Raw genomic sequence first — 22030 nt, 5'->3', positions numbered from 1 at the left:
AGTGGACTGGATGTTATTGCTGTTAGTTGTACAGAAGCAAACAATTAAATATTAAAAAACGTGATAATGGAAAAAAAGGCAGTAAACATGGTCCCCACGCTTTTGACTGGCCAATGACAGCGCTTCTGTATGCCACGCGTATCATCTTCTTCATTTAAAACCTGGATATTTTGCTACGGATTTGCTTGGAGACTGCTTCCCTTTAGCTACGGAAATTTTGTAGCTAACCTGCAAAGAGAACAAACTGAACGCGCAGCCACCCTTTAGCTACAAATTCTGGAAATTAACTACGCAGATTTCGTAGCAAAAACCTGCAACCTTCAAATTTTTAAAACACGATTCATACAATTAATATAAGTGCCCAGATCTATTATTTAAGGTGCTAAGAACTCCATGATACCATCGTTTTGGATTAAAACGTCTTGCATCATTGAAGACGAAAGCATTCTTTATTCATGCCCTAACCATGGTGGAGCGCAATTTCAGCCTCAAAGCTCTGGGAAGATGATTCTAACCTTCTCTAAAACATCTCATGAACTAAAAAAAAACATTAAATCATATGAAATCATGCTAGTTTATGAAATACGAAAACTACAAAATATGCATGAATATGGAAGTTGTGAAACTCAAATATTAAGTGCTATCACATGCTACAAAAGGTATGGAATTACTCTATAATACCTTGTGAGTGGATTAGAACACTTGTTTGGCCTTGTGGTTGCTTGCAACGAAGAATGCAAAATTTCACCTTTTCTTGAATATTATGAACTTTGAAAAACCTAGCTTTCTCTCCTCATTTTCGTCCCCTACTGCATAGGTAACCTTCTGTATTTATAATGAGGAGAATTAGGTCAACCATGTTGGAAAGAAATCATGCCATTGATGATTTGGAAATATTAAGAAAATTTGATTGAAAATCTTATAGAAACTTGCTATTTTTGTTCAATCTTTCTTTCAATCAAATATATATGATTTGTTTGATCTTTAAGAATAATATTTGATTGAAAAAACTAAATTTTGCACCAATTTGATATTTATTTTATTTTATCTTGATTTAAATTGAATAAAAAATCAAAAATAAATAAAAATAAAATCAAAACCATGCCCCAACGAAATTCTATGGTCTTCAAAGTATTTCTTGGGCTTTTATATGATTCAAGATAAGGCCCCATGATTTAATTCAATTTTTTTGGCTTTTTATTTGATTTATTTACTATTTAAATGAATAAAATTCAAATAAATAGCAATAAAAATTCCATAAATATAAGGATGACTTTATAGGCCCTTTTATGGATCATGTGTGTGATTAGAATCAAAAACTTAAGCCCATTAGTCCAAACATCCAAAATTCTCCACTTTGCCTTTTGTGCACTTTCTCAAAATCGTCCAACTTGTGCAAGCCATAACTCATGCAATATTTATCATATGGAGATGATCTAGGAATTTTTGGAAAGCCCAAGATGTCTTCTAAAACCCACTTTGGAACATATTTTCCATTTGGAGATTTTATCTTGATGATATAGCTCCTGACAAAAAACAGCTTTTTGCGAGCTTCTAGAAGGACCTGTAATGTTTTGACTTATATCTCTCAAATGACGCATTTTTAGACTTGGCATGTGAGACACAAAGTTGTATAGAATTCAATTTCCTTAAAAATGAGTTTTGGATGGGAAATTTCTAATGTTCCATGTGAAAGTTATGACTAGTCAAAGTTCAGTTGACTTTCTCCTATGAAAACCCTAATTTAGAAACTTCAGGTTTTTGTTGATTTCCGAACTTTCCTTGATGATTCATGATCAACCTTTGATCAAATGATGAATGATACTTCATAATGAGGATGTTGACAAAAAATCAGGAACTTTGACTGTGATTTGACCATAGTTTGACTTTTAGGTCTACTAGTCGATTGTTGATCGTTTAGGCCATTGAGTGAGCAATCTTTTGAATCAGGAGCTTGAAACTTGGCATGAGGTCTTTTAAGTTATATGAGAGTTTATGAGGTCCACTTGAATTGCCAGAACCCGATTTTTTCTTGAAGAGAAGCAAAACCCTAGTTGTGGGTTGTTTGTTTAGGAGAGTGTACAGTCAGTCAAGTCTTGAGCTTCTGATACTCAAATAAGCTTGAGTATAAAATGTAGTGGGCAAATTTTGGGGTATGACATTGTCCTATATAAAGATCGGGTTCTAGGGAGCTCATATCATTGACCTTTCTCGAAGGCGCTTATCCTAGTTCGGCAATCGAATCACCAACCGAGAAGGTCCTGAAAGTCCAGTCCATATGAGTGTAGCTTCGAGTATCAACCAACTTCAGTCGGAACCAAAGTCAGCCATCTCGCTACTTTCTAATAGGCCAAAGTCAAGTTCCACTAGGGTTCTAAGGGCAAATTAGTGTTTAATGACACCACGCAGCAGCCAAGTGTTTCCTCAAGTCGGATCCCAAGGAACACCAGGACAAACCAATGTGTCACACTACCGATGGCCACCATATCAACCACATCAGTATACGCTATGCAGTCTCCTTGGTCTCATGCCATTTACCTAAGGTACACTAGATCCGGGTGTAGGATCTTTCACACAGCAGAATACCCAAAACAGCCTTTAAGATAAAGCAAACAAGTCAAACAAATTTAAAGTGATCCTAGCTCTAAGGTAACCCCTCTTTTATTCGAAAGCATCCCTAGCAGAGTCGCCAGTTCTGTAATACGGTGGGAGAACTGACTTTTTGAAATGTGCGGATAGCAAGAGTCGCCACCGACTTTTATTTTATCCAATATATAGAAAGGATAAAAGAACAGAAAAAACCTTTAAAAGAAATTTTGAGTTCGGGGGGTAATTTATACAAACGGAAGGTGTAAGGCACCCTTTGCATCCATGGTTTTCCATGGGCTCTTAATTGCTTAGCTCACTTTGCTTTCAAAATGTTTGAACTGTTTGAAAAGTAGTGTGTGAATAGAAATTTGAATAAGAACTTTAGCTTGTAAATAAGCGTAGTCTTTTTGAATTTGATTTTGAAAAGAAGTGGGAAAATATTTTGATTTGAATTCGAATTTGAAAAAGAGCAAGCAATTAAAAAGCAATTACCTTAAGTTTAGAAAACATGTTCTTTTAGCTTTTCAGGGTGAAAGGGTCTATTCATACCATGAGAGGGCAGGAAGTCTTTCAATTGGATGTTGAAGGGTCATCGAGAAATTATCGTTCGCCATAAAACTGTCCCTACCATATAGAGGGTAGGTAGTCTTTAGGGAAGGATAGAATAGTCATTAATCTTTTTAGGCATCATGCGAGGATACCTTAGCTATTGGGACAATCATCATTTACCGAGGAAACTTCGAGGGATAAAATTGATGATGAATGAACTGAGGGCAACATTTGCTTTAGGTATCCTCGGAATCGAGGGACTAGACAATTTTCACAAATTAAGGCAACGAGCAACAGTAATAAGGCAACAAGGCAACAAGAGGGATTACCCTAAAGGTGCGTGTGTGGCACAATCAGGTGATTCAATTCAGATATCTTATCTTATAATTTAGGCAAACTAAATTTATTAGCAGGCTTGTCACTCCCTAGATTACTAACCACGCAGTATAAAAGCAAAATTAAAAGGCCCTTTGCTATTACAATAAACACCTGTGGGCAGAAAAATAAAGGCAGGAAAATAAAATCTTAATTAAACTATTACATCCTGTGAGCAGTTACATAATATGGCAAAAACTTGCGGGAAAACCACAAGAAATAATTAAGTAGATGATAACCCTGCAAGACACTACAATAATAATAGTAAAGTAAACAAATAAAGGCGAAATTATAAATAATAAAGTAAAATAAGAGGGCAAAATAAAGAAAATTAGTGTTTTAAAAGAATTATGGGGAAAAACCTAAATCTATGGTTAATGGGCAACACCTACCAGTAATTACTCAGCCTAACTGCACTAAAGTAACATGGCAAGGGAAAGTCAATTGATTAAATGAACTTAATTAATCTAAATTGTTTAACCTAAATTTAAATTAATTAGCCTAAAAATAATTATTAACCTAAAACTAAATTAATTAGCCTAAAAATAATTATTAGCCTAAAAATAAATTAATTAGCCTAAAATAATTATTAATTAGCCTAAAAATAATTACTAGCCTTAAAATAAAGAATGTGATAAACTCTTAACCCTAATTCATGAAAATGGACAACATTTACCTAAGGGAGAAAATTTAAGGTTTTGGTTTGTAATTAAATATTAATAATAAAAGAGGGTTAATTAAAGGAAAAGAAAAAAAGGAAGAAAATAGAACCAAAAGGAAGAGGCTGAGATTTGATGTGGCAATCCTTGAGGGTGCATGATGAGAAAGTGGTCAGCAAAGTTGTTTGGCCAAAACAAGGTTAATGGCCAAAGGAAGTACCTGCAAAAAAGGATAGTAATAATAATAATAATAATAATAATAATAATAATAATAATAATAATAATAATAATAATAATAATAATAATAATAATAACACAAGAGAAAAAAAATTGGGGTTTAGAAAATTAAATTATGGACAAAATTACGAATAACCTAGATTTGGCCAAATACCAAAAGGTTTTTGGCCAAATATGAATAACTTGATTTGGCCAAATACCAAAAGGGTACCATCCACTTGGTCAATCCATAGAAAACCTGTTCATAAACCAACACAATGTTACGGTTAAGAAAACAAATGGAAAAATAGAAAAGTGATTAAAATAAAATCAAAAAAATATAAAAACTTGATTATAAATCAAATCAAATAAGAACACGAAACTACAAATTGTTTTAGATTTTTTTGAAAATATGAAAATAGAAATTAAATCAAATAAAATAGAAAAAAGAGGAATTTGCGATTTTGAGGGTCGAAATCCTTTAGAATTATATTCTATAGGAGTATTGTTCTACGATTTTTTTTTGAACTTCTGGAAAAAAATTCGGAGCAAATTGAAACAGTAGTTTCAGAATTCGACTGATAGGCTGGAAAATTTATTACTGTGCTGCAGCCGGAATTGCAACCCTGAAGAAGGAGAAAATATTTTTTGTGTTTGTGAGAAGAGAGAGAGTGGGAGTCAGGGTTAGAATTGTTAGTCCTATTTATATCATCATGAATTAGGTTAGAAGAAAAATAATTATAGTAAAACTATGGACCAAATCAAAGCCCAGAAATCAATTTGTTTTAATTTTAATAAAAAATTAAATCAAACTAATTTAATAAGATTGACTTGTTCCCTAAGTTATAAAAAGTGCTAAAAATAGGACAAATACGATTAAAAACTTCTTTTTTTTGATTTTTTGAATATTTTATAATTTTTGGTGATTTTTTGACTAAAAATGCATAAAAAGTTAAAATTGCTTATTTAAAAAAATGCATATTTAATTAATACGAAAATTAAAAATAAAATGATAAAAAATGATTTTTTTGTGATTTTTTAATATAAATGAAAATAAAATTAAAACTATAGTTAGAAACAAATAAATGAAAATAGTGTTAGAAGTGGGATTCGAACCCGAGACTTTGTACTTACAAGCCTTACCTCCTTACCAATTGCGCTATATTATTTGTTTGAAATAAAAGCCAATTGAAAGTGTATGAAGCATGGGAAAACATTTTGCTATTTATTAAAATATAAATAATTTAAGAGTAAATTATTATATTTTATAATCGAATATTTATAAAATTCAAGACGTCAATGTGAATGACCTCAAAATTTTATAAAAAATCCAATTTTAAAATAATTTGAATATTTGAATATGGTGGGCAAATTTTGGGGTATGACACTATCGTCTGGTCCAAAGCTTGAAAGTGCGTCCGATCATTAAGTTCAACAGTACCAACTCTTTGGGGGTTCCTTTCATCACTGCGAGGTGCAATTTGGTTCACTATCTCAGATTCTCATCACTTGTCCTGCTAACAATTTCAGCATCCTGCACTGACATGTCATAGCTAACACACAAACTATCATAAAGTACTGACAAATTTAAAGGAAATACGAAATCAAAATAGAAAGAAAATACTAAAAGCGACAAATAGAACTCCCCCCCAAACCTGAACTAAACATTGTCCGCAATGTTTTTGTACAAGCGTGAGAGGTACATACCGGACCTACTGAGGAGGGGGTGGAAACTGCAACATCAGACGTTGCATCATCTTGTGCATATCAGTGATCATAATTCCTTGACGGGTCTGCTCCTCGCCTTGCTGGGTTTGCTCAGTTCGTAGATGCCCAATTTCAGATTGGACCCATTCTCATTGATTCGGAGCCATAGAAGAGGATCCTGAACCATATGTGTTAAAATGAGAGGGCGCCTGTGGGAACTGATGCTGAGTCGGGTCTTCGCTGTCTCCTTGATCACCTGCATCAAAATCAGCATATTGGTCGTCTCCTTTAGGAGCGACATTAGTGTAGAGCCAGTTAGCACGATTAGAAGTGCTGGCTTTTGCCGGGTTAGGTAATTCAAACAAGAATCGACTTCTACTTGTCAACCAATAGCCACCATCAGAAATAGTAATCATGTATTTGTTAGAACAAGATTTGTTCTTATCAATTATCTTAGTTTTGATGATAACAATAATATGAATTTTGCTTAAGATAATATGGTACTCTAATCCAATGCAATTTCCCTTTCAGGAAATATATAAAGAGTACGCATAATTCAGCGCTCAGAAGTTGTGTCTCAAATGGTTCAGCATGCAACATCAGAACATGGTCTGGCAAGACATCAGAAGATGGTCGAAGCAGAATCAGAACATGGGTCTATGAAAGCATCAGAAGAACATGAGATCAGAAGCACTGAAGATCAGAAGATGGTATCACGCTCAGAAGCACTTCAAGGTCAGAAGATCAGAAGATGCTATGCACCAAGCTGTTTGACTCTGATGATATTCAAACATCGTATTCGCAAACATCAGATCAGAAGGAAGTACACGTGGCAGACTACGCTGACTGACAAAAGGAACGTTAAAAGCTACTAAAGGCTACGTCAGTAGACACAGCGTGAACAAGGCTCGAGGTAGTTGACAAAAGCGTATAACATTAAATGCAAAGCTGTACGGAACACGCAAAGCATTAAATGCATTCAACGGTCATCTTCTCAACGCCTATAAATATGAAGTTCTGATGAGAAGCAAGGTTAACGATTCTGCACCAAAACAACTCATATCAAACTTGCTGAAACGCTGTTCAAATCTAAACTCAGAATCTTCATCTTCATCAAAGCTCACTACATTGCTGTTGTAATATCTTAGTGAGATTAAGCTTAAACTGTAAGAGAAATATCACAGTTGTGATTATCGCTTTTAAGAAGCATTTGTAAACTCTTGAATTGATTACATTAAGTTGTAAGGAACTAGAGTGATCGGTTGATCAGTATACTCTAGGAAGTCTTAGCAGTTGGCTGAGCAGAAAGTCTTAGGAGTGAACTAAGCCTAGAGTGATCGTGTTGATCAGTAGACTCTAGAAAAAGTCTTAGGAGTGAACTAAGCCTAGAGTGATCGTGTTGATCAATAGACTCTAGAAAAAGTCTTAGGAGTGAACTAAGCCTAGAGTGATCGTGTTGATCAGTAGACTCTAGAAAAGTCTTAGAAGTGAACTAAGCAGTTGTTCCCGGAGTGATCAGTGTGTGATCAGAAGACTCTGGAAGACTTAGTCGTGGACTAAGTGGAAAACCATTGTAATCCGTGCGATTAGTGGATTAAATCCTCAGTTGAGGTAAATCATCTCTGCGGGGGTGGACTGGAGTAGCTTCGTTAACAGCGAACCAGGATAAAAATAATTGTGCAATTTATTTTTATCGTCCAAGATTTTAAACTCACACTTATTCAATCCCCCCCTTTCTAAGTGTTTTTCTATCCTTCAATTGGTATCAGAGCGCCGGTTCTAAGGTGCAAGCACTTAACCGTGTTTAGAAAAGATTCAGGAAGAGAAAAACGCTTCATTTAAAAGATGGTTGATGAAAGTGAAAAGACTACATCTACATCTGGCTCTGCTGAGCAATACAACGGTAACAATGGTTATACTAGACCGCCGGTATTTGATGGTGAAAACTTTGAATACTGGAAAGATAAACTGGAAAGTTACTTTCTGGGTCTAGATGGTGATCTATGGGATCTTCTAATGGATGGTTACAAACATCCAGTAAATGCCAGTGGCGCAAAGCTGTCAAGGCAAGAAATGAATGATGATCAAAAGAAGCTTTTCAGGAATCATCATAAATGCAGAACTGTTTTGCTGAATGCTATCTCTCATGCTGAGTATGAGAAGATATCTAACAGGGAAACGGCCTATGATATATATGAGTCCTTGAAAATGACTCATGAAGGAAACGCTCAAGTCAAGGAGACCAAAGCTCTAGCGTTAATCCAGAAGTATGAAGCCTTCAAGATGGAGGATGATGAAGACATTGAAAAGATGTTTTCAAGATTTCAAACTCTTACTGCTGGATTGAGAGTTCTTGACAAGGGATACACCAAGGCGGATCACGTAAAGAAGATCATCAGAAGCTTACCCAGAAGATGGGGTCCGATGGTGACTGCATTCAAGATTGCGAAGAATCTGAATGAAGTTTCTCTGGAAGAGCTTATCAGTGCCTTGAGAAGCCATGAAATAGAGCTGGATGCAAATGAGCCACAAAAGAAAGGTAAGTCTATTGCATTAAAATCAAATATCAAGAAATGCACTAACGCTTTTCAGGCTAGAGAAGAAGATCCAGAAGAATCAGAATCTGAAGAAGAAGATGAACTGTCCTTAATCTCTAGAAGGCTAAATCAACTCTGGAAAACCAAGCAAAGGAAGTTCAGAGGCTTCAGAAGTTCAAAGAAATTTGAACGTGGAGAATCTTCTGATGATAGAAGATTTGACAAGAAGAAAGTCATGTGCTATGAATGCAATGAGCCTGGACACTACAAGAATGAATGTCCAAATCTTCAGAAGGAAAGTCCCAAGAAAAAGTTTCATAAGAAGAAAGGTCTTATGGCAACCTGGGATGAGTCAGAAGATGATTCAGAAGATGAGCAGGCCAACTGTGCGCTGATGGCGACAGAAGATGACGGATCAGAATCTACATCAGAATCAGATTCTGAAGAGGTATTTTCTGAACTTACTAGAGATGAGTTAGTTTCCGGTCTAACTGAACTTCTGGAACTCAAGTCTCAGATTAGTCTCAAATACAAAAAGCTGAAAAAGCAATTTGAATTTTAAACAAAGAAGCTTGAGTTGGAGAATTCTGAATTAAAAGAAAAACTTTTAAAACTATCCAATAATGTTGGATCTCCTTCTGATTCAGAAAAATCCACTCCCAGTCTAAACCATATTCTGAAAGAATATGATTTAAGTTTCAGGAAGTTCTTATGTAGAAGTATTGGCAGAAGTCAGCTAGCTTCTATGATATATGCCGTATCTGGAAACAAAAGAGTTGGCATTGGTTATGAGGGTGAAACCCCATACAAACTTGAACCTGTTGATGAAATGAAAATCACATACAAGCCATTGTATGATCAGTTCAAGTATGGCCACTCTCATGATATTAGGCACACTTCACATGCACAAAGTTTTCACATTACACACACTAAGAAGCATGTGACACAACCTAGGAAATATCATGAAACTCACATCAAGAATTATCATGCTGTTCCTCCTATTGCTTACAATGTTAAATCCAAGTTCAATCAGAACTTGAGAAAATCTAACAAGAAAGGACCCAAGAAGATGTGGGTACCTAAGGATAAGATTATTTCTATTGCAGATATCATTGACTGCAAAAAGGACAAAGCACAACATGTCATGGTACCTGGACTCTGGATGCTCGCGACACATGACAGGAAGAAGGTCTATGTTCCAAGACCTGGTGCTTAAGTCTGGAGGAGAAGTCAAGTTCGGAGGAGATCAGAAGGGCAAGATAATTGGCTCTGGAACTATAAAGTCTGGTAACTCTCCTTCCATCTCTAATGTACTTCTTGTAGAAGGATTAACTCATAACCTCTTATCTATCAGTCAATTAAGTGACAATGGTTATGATATAATCTTTAATCAAGAGTCTTGCAAGGCTGTAAATCAGAAGGATGGCTCAATCCTATTTACAGGCAAGAGGAAGAACAACATTTATAAGACAGATCTGCAAGATCTTATGAGTCAGAAGGTGACTTGTCTTATGTCTGTTTCTGAAGAGCAGTGGGTCTGGCACAGGAGATTAGGTCATGCTAGTTTGAGAAAGATCTCTCAGATTAACAAACTGAATCTTGTCAGAGGACTCCCTAATCTGAAATTCAAATCAGATGCTCTTTGTGAAGCATGTCAGAAGGGCAAGTTCTCCAAACCTGCATTCAAGTCTAAGAATGTTGTTTCTACCTCAAGGCCATTAGAACTCTTGCACATTGATCTGTTTGGACCAGTCAAAACAGCATCTGTCAGAGGAAAGAAATATGGATTAGTCATCGTAGATGATTATAGCCGCTGGACATGGGTAAAATTCTTGAAACACAAGGATGAGACTCATTCAGTGTTCTTTGATTTCTGCATTCAGATTCAATCTGAAAAAGAGTGTAAAATCATAAAGGTCAGAAGTGATCATGGTGGTGAATTTGAGAACAGATCCTTTGAAGAATTCTTCAAAGAGAATGGTATTGCCCATGATTTCTCTTGTCCTAGAACTCCACAACAAAATGGAGTTGTAGAGCGAAAGAATAGGACTCTGCAAGAAATGGCCAGAACCATGATCAATGAAACCAATATGGCTAAGCATTTCTGGGCAGAAGCAATAAACACTGCATGCTATATTCAGAATAGAATCTCTATCAGACCTATTCTAAATAAGACTCCCTATGAATTGTGGAAGAATAGAAAGCCCAACATTTCATATTTCCATCCTTTTGGATGTGTATGCTTTATTCTGAACACTAAAGATCATCTTGGTAAGTTTGATTCCAAAGCTCAAAAGTGTTTTCTTCTTGGATATTCTGAACGCTCAAAAGGCTACAGAGTATACAATACTGAAACATTGGTTGTAGAAGAATCAATCAATATCAGGTTTGATGATAAGCTTGGTTCTGAAAAACCAAAGCAGTTTGATAATTTTGCAGGTTATGATATTGACATATCAGAAGTTGTTGAGCCAAGAAGCAATGCATCAGAAGCAGAGCTTCTCAGAAGCAAAGAATCTGAAGATCAAGTATCAGCTTCTCTGGAGGATCTGAGTATTTCTGAAGAACCGTCTGTCAGAAGATCATCCAGACTCATCTCTGGTCATTCAGAAGATGTCATTCTTGGAAAGAAGGATGATCCAATCAGAACAAGAGCATTCCTTAAGAACAATGCAGACTGTCAATTAGGTCTTGTATCTTTGATCGAGCCAACTTCTGTTGATCATGCTCTAGAAGATCCAGACTGGATAATTGCTATGCAAGAAGAACTGAATCAGTTTACAAGGAATGATGTTTGGGATCTTGTTCCTAGACCAGATGGATTCAATATAATAGGCACAAATTGGGTCTTCAGAAACAAGCTCAGAATGAGAAGATGAGAAATTCTTACGTTTGAGTATCCTTTGAAATGAATTTTTTTTTAAGTTCTGATAGAAATCAATTAGAAATTGTGATTCAGTTATTACTAACGTTTCAGTGTCTAAGTTGATTCAGAATCTCTATAAAAGCAAAACAGCTATAACTGGCTATCCAGATGGTAAACACGTGTTCACTATTTCTGGACAAGCGTGCGTGCAGTTGAGGGGACGCCTACTTAGGTAACTGTGCAAATCACGTCTTTTGTCATTATTATCTCTCCTCATGTCACGTAACATTAAATGCTTTTCATCATTTACTCTCTTTCAGTTTTTTTTTATATACTCTTCAAACGTTTCTTTTCCCTCTCATATTTCTCTCTCTCTGCATTCGGTTTCCCTTCCTTGTTGCATCTGTTTTTTTCCTGCATTCCCTTCTTGTAATCCTTTTTGATTATCAATGAAAAGTTTCTTTGTGTTTTACATTCCAGTAAATGTTTTCTTTTGTCGTTTTATGCATCTGAATTTTTTTTTTAAATATTCTTTTTGATGTTATGACAAAAAGGGGGAGAAAGATAAATGATAAATGATTTGATTAAATCTATCAGTTGCTGGGTAAAGAGGCTCCCACACATTCACTAACAAGAACTGCAAGTTCTATATGGTTTAAGTGTTTTGCAGGTACAGAGAAGTGAAGTGAATCTTCAGAAGCAAACACTAGAAGCAAAACCATGGAAACTGAAGCAAGCCGAGTGCTGTCAAGCTTCAGAGATCAGAAGCAAGAAAGAAGAATGAATCAGAAGCACTAATAATAGAATTTGAATATCATTGTCTATCCTGTTCTGACAAAATTCTATTTGCTCTGATACATATAATGTTATGGCTCTGATACATTATTTGCTCTGATACATGTTTTTAGCCTAAATGCTCTGATACATTTGGCTCTGATACATATCATGTATTTGAATATACATTTTATGTTCTAACTCGTTCATGCTGACTTTTGTCGTTTAGTTTTTGTTCTGTAACATTTCAGGATGTAGAGATGCTCTGATGATGCTCTGGTACATTCAACAATGTTCTGATACAAATCTAGCATGAAGTGATGTTGGTAGACATTCAAAGTTCTGAAGCTATCCGAGGGAAGCAGAAATCAGAAGATGTGAATGTTCTAGAAGATCCAGAAATTCAAGATCTGAAGCTGTCCTGAATGGAAGCAGAAGTCAGAAGCTGTGAATGTTCTGAAGATCAAAGAAATTCAAGTTCTGAAGCTGTCCACGATGGAAGCAGGAATCAGAAGCTGTGAGTGTTCTAAGGATCTAAAGAAATTCAAGTTCTGAAGCTGTCCAATGGAAGCAGAAGTCAGAAGCTATGAATTCTCTGAAGGCAGAAGCTTATATGATCGTCTCTACCGAAATAATCAGGGAAGTCTTTTATCAAAGTTCTTCGAGTATTTATTTCAGGGGGAGATTATTTATCTCAGGGGGAGATTGTTAATCTCAGGGGGAGACATATTCATATGCTTATGCTATAGCTGTGTAATTTGTCTTTTGCCGTCTGCTCTTTCTGATCGCAAATTCATATCATTTATATATGTTTTTGTCATCATCAAAAAGGGGGAGATTGTTAGAACAAGATTTGTTCTTATCAATTATCTTAGTTTTGATGATAACAATAATATGAATTTTGCTTAAGATAATATGGTACTCTAATCCAATGCAATTTCCCTTTCAGGAAATATATAAAGAGTACGCATAATTCAGCGCTCAGAAGTTGTGTCTCAAATGGTTCAGCATGCAACATCAGAACATGGTCTGGCAAGACATCAGAAGATGGTCGAAGCAGAATCAGAACATGGGTCTATGAAAGCATCAGAAGAACATGAGATCAGAAGCACTGAAGATCAGAAGATGGTATCACGCTCAGAAGCACTTCAAGGTCAGAAGATCAGAAGATGCTATGCACCAAGCTGTTTGACTCTGATGATATTCAAACGTCGTATTCGCAAACATCAGATCAGAAGGAAGTACACGTGGCATGTAACACCCCATAAAATTCTTTATTTAATTTAATTAATTTTATTTTATTAAATATTAGAATTAATTGGATTATTTGGGAAATATGGATGAAATAAGGCTAATGGGCCAGTGTTGTAAGTAGCAGTTGGGGGGTGTATCAGTGCAAAGCCCTTTTTCTAAAATTAAGTTATATTTTCATAAAATAGAATAGAGGAGTATTTTGTGAAAAGAGAACCAAAGAAGGGAGCAGAAGAGTTGAACGTGAAATTGGGAGAAGAGCAAGTGCGAAGAGGAAGAGAATTCAAGAATTCGACATCGAGGTAAGGGGGGATTCTTCTCATTAACCTCTATTATGGGATGTATGAATGATTCGATGGAATTTGTATGTTAGGATTTCGAATTGGATTATATGTCGGGTTTGGGGTTTTGGGGTTTATAGAACTTTGATGCAATTTAGGTTGTGAATGATGATTGGTGATGAACAATGATGTTAAACCTGATTAGAAGTATGTGTAAACGTGCATTTTATGTCGTATGTGTGGTTTATTCTGCTGAAACTCGTACTGGTATGATTTGAGAGTATTTGGGAGGCATAGAATGCTGTTTTCTGCAGGTTGGGATTTCTGAAATCACCGGTTCGCGCCGCGTGCACAGGGTGGCGCCGCGAACAGGTGGACTGAATGGCAAGATGTTTTGATACGCACAGGTCGCGCCGCGTACCTGTGTTGGCGCCGCGAAGGCGTAACTTTTCCCTCGTTTCGCGCCGCGTGTGGATGTTGGCGCCGCGTGCTGTGTTGTTTGGATTTTTTTGTTAAAGTTTAACGATGTATAACTTTTTAACCGTTAGTCTGTTTGATGTGCCGTTTCGAACATAGTGAGACTAATTCAGTGAGATATGCAATATAACGGTGTTTGAGTTGTGACTCGAATTTAATTTAAACACTTGATTTAATTGGTTGTGGTGGATTATGTTGTTATTGCATTGGTTGATGATTATGATATCTGGTTGATTAATGTTGATGATGAGCATGTTATGGTTGATACATGCATTTCATAATCATGTTGTGGGCTGTATCCCTTATGGTGGTGGGACAGCGGTAGCTAATTCCCATTGTGTGGAATTAGTGAGAGAAGTAGCCGAATCTTTATGGTGGTGGATCGGTGAGATGGGTTATCCCATGTTTGGTACCACATGCATTTAGTTGCATTGCATTAGGTTGTTGTGTATAATTGTAACATGAATGGAAGTTGTCCAATGTTATGATTTGTGTGTATTTTGGTATGTATGTTGCTATATTATCTGAATATAACTGATTTGGGTGAATAATGTATAGATGAAGTTGCATTGTTTATATACCTATAACATTTGTTAATGCGAATGAAACTCACCCTTACTGTTGTTATTTTTCAGATTGAGGAGTAGCTTGTGTACTTGGTGAGGATTAGCTCGTCAAGTAGTTCGTTAGAGTCAGTTGGGTCAGTGTCATGCTCTGGTCGTGTAACACCGGGAACGTTATTTTAGAATTGGCTGATAAACTTCTGTTTTGTTTATGGTTTATGGTTGAACTATGAGTCTTCGACTCCAGATGTTTGATTATTCAGTTGTTAAGAATATTCCGCTGTGTTAACATGCTACCTGAATAATTTTTGGTTTATCGTTCCTTTATGGCATGACATGAATATTGTTTATTTTGTTGGCGCTGTAATACTCTTCTTCATGTTTTACTCTGATTTTAATGTTAATTTCCGCGGGGTTTAGAAGGGTGTTACAATAGTGGTATCAGAGCATAGTCGGTCGTTTGAGTCAGAGTCTTAGTGTCGGTTAATCATTCGTATACGACTGGTGTAAAGTTGACACTGTCGATACTTCTTGTTCTAATGAATATTGTCTGATATTTAGCAGAACAATGGCCGGGAGAGGGGGAAGAAATGACGACGCGATCGCTGAGGCTCTGGGCATGATTGCTGGTGTGTTGGGAGGGAATGCCAATGGAGCTGGTATTGGTGCTGACAGGCAGCTGAATAGCTTTCAGAGGAACAATCCTCCTTTGTTCAAAGGCACGCACGATCCCGAAGGCGCTCAGAAGTGGCTGAAGGAAATTGAAAGGATCTTCAGGGTGATCGACTGTGCTGAAAATCTGAAGGTGAGGTACGGGACTCACATGCTGTCTGAAGAAGCTGATGATTGGTGGATGGCTAGTAGAGATGAACTGGAATCTGCAGGTGTAGCGATTACTTGGGCTGTGTTCAAGAGAGAATTCTTGCGGAGGTACTTTCCTGAGGATGTTAGAGGCAGGAAAGAGATTGAATTTTTGGAGCTGACACAAGGTAACATGACTGTGCCAGAGTATGCGTCCAAGTTTGTGGAGCTAGCAAAGTATTATGTTCACTATAACAATGATGAAGCGAGCGAATTTTCGAAGTGTGTTAAGTTCGAGAATGGTCTCCGTGATGAAATTAAGCAGGGAATCAGGTACCAAAGGATTCGTCGGTTTGCTGATTTGGTAGATTGTAGTAGAATCTACGAAGAGGACAACCTGAAGCTAAAGTCATCTCACTCCCGTGAGTTAGTTGACAAGAAAGGGAAGAAGCCTATGGACCGTGGTAAACCATATGGTAGAGGTAATTATAAAGCTGGAAGTTGGAAGAAGCCTAGTGGGGGAGACTCTAGTGCTCCTGTTAAGTGCTTTAAGTGTGGGGAACCTGGACATCGTGTTCACGAGTGCAAAAGTGAAGAGAAGAAGTGCTACCGGTGTGGTAAAGCAGGCCACATTGCTGCTGACTGCAAGGGAAGGACTGTGACTTGTTATAACTGTGGTGAAGAGGGCCATATCAGTCCACAGTGTCCTAAGCCAAAGAAGAATCAAACTGGGGGTAAAGTTTTCGCTTTATCAGGTTCAGAGACTACTCCGGAGGATCGATTGATTAAAGGTACGTGTTTTATCCATGGCACTCCTTTAATTGCAATAATAGATACTGGAGCAACTCACTCGTTTATTTCATTGGATTGTGCTAAACGTCTGAACTTGGAAATATCTGATATTCATGGAAGTATGATCATTGACACTCCTGCGTCGGGTTCAGTGACTACTTCGTTTGCCTGTTTGAACTGTCCAATTGATATTTTTGGTAGAGAGTTCGGAATGGACTTAGTATGCCTTCCGTTGGAACAACTTGATGTCATCCTGGGTATGAATTGGTTGCAATTTAATCGGGTTCATATCAACTGTTTCACGAAGACAGTTAGTTTTCCTGAAGATGTCCGAGTCGAGGATTTAGCAATGACTGCTAGACAAGTGGATGAAGCCATGAAGGACGGGGCCGCCGTGTTTATGTTGATTGCATCCATGGAAGTGAAGAAGAAAGCGGCGGGTAGTGATTTACCAGTAGTATGTGAATTTCCAGAAGTTTTTCCAGAGGATGTAAGAGAGTTACCGCCAGAGAGGGAGGTAGAATTTGCTATTGAGTTAGTCCCTGGGACTAGTCCTGTGTCGATGGCGCCGTATCGTATGTCGGCATCTGAATTAGCAGAATTGAAGAGTCAACTGGAAGAGTTACTGGAAAAAGAATTCATTCGTCCTAGTGTGTCGCCGTGGGGTGCGCCGGTGTTGTTGGTAAAGAAGAAAGAAGGCTCTATGAGACTGTGCGTGGATTATAGACAGCTGAATAAAGTTACTATCAAGAATCGGTATCCATTACCGAGGATTGATGATTTAATGGATCAACTGGTCGGTGCGAGTGTGTTTAGCAAAATTGACTTGAGGTCGGGATATCATCAGATTCGGGTGAAGACGGACGATATTCAGAAAACAGCATTTAGAACGAGGTATGGTCATTACGAGTATACAGTGATGCCATTTGGAGTAACTAATGCGCCGGGGGTTTTCATGGAATATATGAATAGGATCTTCCATCCCTATTTGGATCAGTTTGTGGTGGTATTTATCGATGACATTCTAATATATTCTAAGAGTGAAGAAGAACATGCAGAGCATCTGAGAGTGGTATTAGAACTACTGAAGGAAAAGAAACTTTATGCGAAACTGTCGAAGTGTGAGTTCTGGCTAAGTGAAGTAAGCTTTCTTGGGCATGTAATTTCTAAAGATGGTATTGCCGTTGACCCAACGAAAGTAGAAGCAGTGTCTCAATGGGAAGCTCCGAAGTCAGTTTCCGAAATCCGTAGTTTCCTTGGTCTTGCGGGCTACTATAGAAAGTTCATTGAAGGTTTCTCGAAGTTAGCGTTACCGTTAACTAAGTTGACTAGGAAGGGTCAAGCATTCATCTGGGATTCGAAATGTGAAGAAGGATTTCAAGAGTTAAAAAGGAGATTGACTAGTGCACCGATCTTGATTTTGCCGAATCCGGCGGAATCTTTTGTTGTATATTGCGATGCTTCATTGTTGGGATTAGGAGGTGTACTAATGCAGAATCAACAGGTAGTCGCGTATGCGTCGAGGCAACTCAAAGTACATGAGAGAAACTATCCGACTCATGACTTAGAGTTGGCAGCAGTGGTATTTGTGTTGAAATTGTGGAGACACTATCTGTATGGTTCGAGGTTTGAGGTGTTTAGTGACCACAAGAGCCTGAAGTATTTATTTGATCAAAAAGAGTTGAATATGAGACAAAGAAGATGGTTAGAGTTCCTCAAGGATTATGATTTTGAACTGAATTACCATCCGGGTAAAGCAAATGTTGTTGCCGATGCTTTGAGTAGGAAGTCCTTGCATATGTCTATGCTTATGGCGAGAGAATTGGATTTAATTGAACAATTCCGAGATTTGAGTTTAGTATGCGAAGACACTTCTGTCAGTGTTAAGTTGGGCATGCTGAAGTTGACTAGTGGCATTCTAAAAGAGATTCGAGAAGGTCAGAAAGTTGATGTAGAGTTAGTGGATAAATTGACTCTAATTAACCAAGGCAAGGGAGGTGAATTCAGAATCGACGAGAATGGCATTATAAGGTTTGGTAATCGTGTTTGTGTTCCTAATGTTTCTGAATTGAGGAAGAGTATTCTCGAAGAAGGACATCGTAGTGGATTGAGTATACATCCTGGTGCGACCAAGATGTATCATGATTTGAAGAAGCTGTTTTGGTGGCCTGGAATGAAGAAAGAAATAGCTGAATTCGTCTATGCTTGTTTAACTTGTCAGAAGTCGAAGGTTGAGCATCAGAAACCATATGGAGCTATGCAACCGTTATTTATTCCGGAATGGAAGTGGGATAGTATATCTATGGATTTTGTTTCTGGATTGCCGAGAACGGTGAAGAACTATGAAGCCATTTGGGTCGTAGTGGATAGGTTGACTAAGTCTGCTCATTTTATACCAATGAGAATGGATTACCCAATGGAGAAGCTGGCTCAATTGTACATTGAGAAGATAGTGAGTTTACATGGTATTCCTTCGAGTATCGTGTCAGATAGAGATCCAAGGTTTACATCCAAATTCTGGGAAGGTTTGCAGAAGGCTTTGGGTACTAAGCTGAGATTGAGTTCTGCTTATCATCCGCAGACGGACGGACAGACAGAAAGAACTATCCAATCTCTAGAGGATTTATTGCGTGCTTGTGTGTTGGAAAGAGGTGGTGCTTGGGATAGTTATCTACCCTTGATCGAATTTACCTACAATAATAGTTTTCACTCGAGCATTGGTATGGCTCCGTTTGAAGCTTTGTATGGTCGGAGATGTAGAACGCCTTTATGTTGGTATGAATCTGGCGAAAGTGCGGTGATTGGACCAGAGATTGTTCAAGAAACGACAGAAAAGATTAAGATGATTCAGGAGAAGATGAAGGCTTCTCAGAGTCGTCAGAAGAGTTATCATGACAAGAGACGGAGAACTCTTGAGTTTCAAGAAGGAGATCACGTGTTTATGAGAGTTACACCTATGACTGGTATCGGACGAGCTCTAAAGTCAAGGAAATTAACTCCGCGTTTTATTGGTCCGTTTCAGATTTCAGAAAGAGTGGGAGAGGTGGCGTATCGCATTGCGTTACCACCGACACTTGCGAATCTGCATGATGTATTCCATGTGTCGCAGTTGAGGAAATACATTGCTGATCCGTCGCATGTTATCCAAGTGGATGATGTACAGGTAAAGGATAATCTGACAGTTGAAGCTTTACCTACGAGGATTGAAGATCGGAAGGTGAAACAATTGCGTGGCAAGGAGATAGCGTTGGTCAGAGTAGCTTGGGGAGGACCAGCCGGTGGAAATGTTACCTGGGAATTGGAGAGCCAAATGAAGGACTCCTACCCAGAACTCTTTGCCTAAGGTATGTTTTCGAGGACGAAAACTTTTCTAGTGGGGGAGGGTTGTAACACCCCATAAAATTCTTTATTTAATTTAATTAATTTTATTTTATTAAATATTAGAATTAATTGGATTATTTGGGAAATATGGATGAAATAAGGCTAATGGGCCAGTGTTGTAAGTAGCAGTTGGGGGGTGTATCAGTGCAAAGCCCTTTTTCTAAAATTAAGTTATATTTTCATAAAATAGAATAGAGGAGTATTTTGTGAAAAGAGAACCAAAGAAGGGAGCAGAAGAGTTGAACGTGAAATTGGGAGAAGAGCAAGTGCGAAGAGGAAGAGAATTCAAGAATTCGACATCGAGGTAAGGGGGGATTCTTCTCATTAACCTCTATTATGGGATGTATGAATGATTCGATGGAATTTGTATGTTAGGATTTCGAATTGGATTATATGTCGGGTTTGGGGTTTTGGGGTTTATAGAACTTTGATGCAATTTAGGTTGTGAATGATGATTGGTGATGAACAATGATGTTAAACCTGATTAGAAGTATGTGTAAACGTGCATTTTATGTCGTATGTGTGGTTTATTCTGCTGAAACTCGTACTGGTATGATTTGAGAGTATTTGGGAGGCATAGAATGCTGTTTTCTGCAGGTTGGGATTTCTGAAATCACCGGTTCGCGCCGCGTGCACAGGGTGGCGCCGCGAACAGGTGGACTGAATGGCAAGATGTTTTGATACGCACAGGTCGCGCCGCGTACCTGTGTTGGCGCCGCGAAGGCGTAACTTTTCCCTCGTTTCGCGCCGCGTGTGGATGTTGGCGCCGCGTGCTGTGTTGTTTGGATTTTTTTGTTAAAGTTTAACGATGTATAACTTTTTAACCGTTAGTCTGTTTGATGTGCCGTTTCGAACATAGTGAGACTAATTCAGTGAGATATGCAATATAACGGTGTTTGAGTTGTGACTCGAATTTAATTTAAACACTTGATTTAATTGGTTGTGGTGGATTATGTTGTTATTGCATTGGTTGATGATTATGATATCTGGTTGATTAATGTTGATGATGAGCATGTTATGGTTGATACATGCATTTCATAATCATGTTGTGGGCTGTATCCCTTATGGTGGTGGGACAGCGGTAGCTAATTCCCATTGTGTGGAATTAGTGAGAGAAGTAGCCGAATCTTTATGGTGGTGGATCGGTGAGATGGGTTATCCCATGTTTGGTACCACATGCATTTAGTTGCATTGCATTAGGTTGTTGTGTATAATTGTAACATGAATGGAAGTTGTCCAATGTTATGATTTGTGTGTATTTTGGTATGTATGTTGCTATATTATCTGAATATAACTGATTTGGGTGAATAATGTATAGATGAAGTTGCATTGTTTATATACCTATAACATTTGTTAATGCGAATGAAACTCACCCTTACTGTTGTTATTTTTCAGATTGAGGAGTAGCTTGTGTACTTGGTGAGGATTAGCTCGTCAAGTAGTTCGTTAGAGTCAGTTGGGTCAGTGTCATGCTCTGGTCGTGTAACACCGGGAACGTTATTTTAGAATTGGCTGATAAACTTCTGTTTTGTTTATGGTTTATGGTTGAACTATGAGTCTTCGACTCCAGATGTTTGATTATTCAGTTGTTAAGAATATTCCGCTGTGTTAACATGCTACCTGAATAATTTTTGGTTTATCGTTCCTTTATGGCATGACATGAATATTGTTTATTTTGTTGGCGCTGTAATACTCTTCTTCATGTTTTACTCTGATTTTAATGTTAATTTCCGCGGGGTTTAGAAGGGTGTTACATGGCAGACTACGCTGACTGACAAAAGGAACGTTAAAAGCTACTAAAGGCTACGTCAGTAGACACAGCGTGAACAAGGCTCGAGGTAGTTGACAAAAGCGTATAACATTAAATGCAAAGCTGTACGGAACACGCAAAGCATTAAATGCATTCAACGGTCATCTTCTCAACGCCTATAAATATGAAGTTCTGATGAGAAGCAAGGTTAACGATTCTGCACCAAAACAACTCATATCAAACTTGCTGAAACGCTGTTCAAATCTAAACTCAGAATCTTCATCTTCATCAAAGCTCACTACATTGCTGTTGTAATATCTTAGTGAGATTAAGCTTAAACTGTAAGAGAAATATCACAGTTGTGATTATCGCTTTTAAGAAGCATTTGTAAACTCTTGAATTGATTACATTAAGTTGTAAGGAACTAGAGTGATCGGTTGATCAGTATACTCTAGGAAGTCT

At 37.6% G+C, this 22030-nt stretch overlaps 1 protein-coding gene across 1 annotated transcript; it reads left to right on the top strand.

The window, feature by feature from the left end:
* The first annotated feature begins 16060 nt into the window (after positions 1 to 16060).
* On the top strand, positions 16061 to 21311 carry LOC131656297 (uncharacterized). The gene is made up of 2 exons (XM_058926038.1): positions 16061 to 16436; positions 21214 to 21311. Exons 1-2 carry the CDS (start codon positions 16100 to 16102, stop codon positions 21216 to 21218), a joined length of 342 nt encoding a protein of 113 aa, XP_058782021.1. The 5' UTR covers positions 16061 to 16099; the 3' UTR covers positions 21219 to 21311.
* Positions 21312 to 22030: the final 719 nt, after the last annotated feature.

The sequence above is a fragment of the Vicia villosa genome, linkage group LG3 (genome assembly GCF_029867415.1).
Source record: "Vicia villosa cultivar HV-30 ecotype Madison, WI linkage group LG3, Vvil1.0, whole genome shotgun sequence".
Lineage (NCBI taxonomy): Eukaryota > Viridiplantae > Streptophyta > Magnoliopsida > Fabales > Fabaceae > Vicia > Vicia villosa.
This window is presented reverse-complemented; position numbering and strand designations above follow the sequence as displayed.

What these genes read in the sequence shown, in the direction of transcription:
- LOC131656297 (XM_058926038.1), top strand. Translation starts at nt 16,100, where the DNA reads ATGGACCGTGGTAAACCATATGGTAGAGGTAATTATAAAGCTGGAAGT.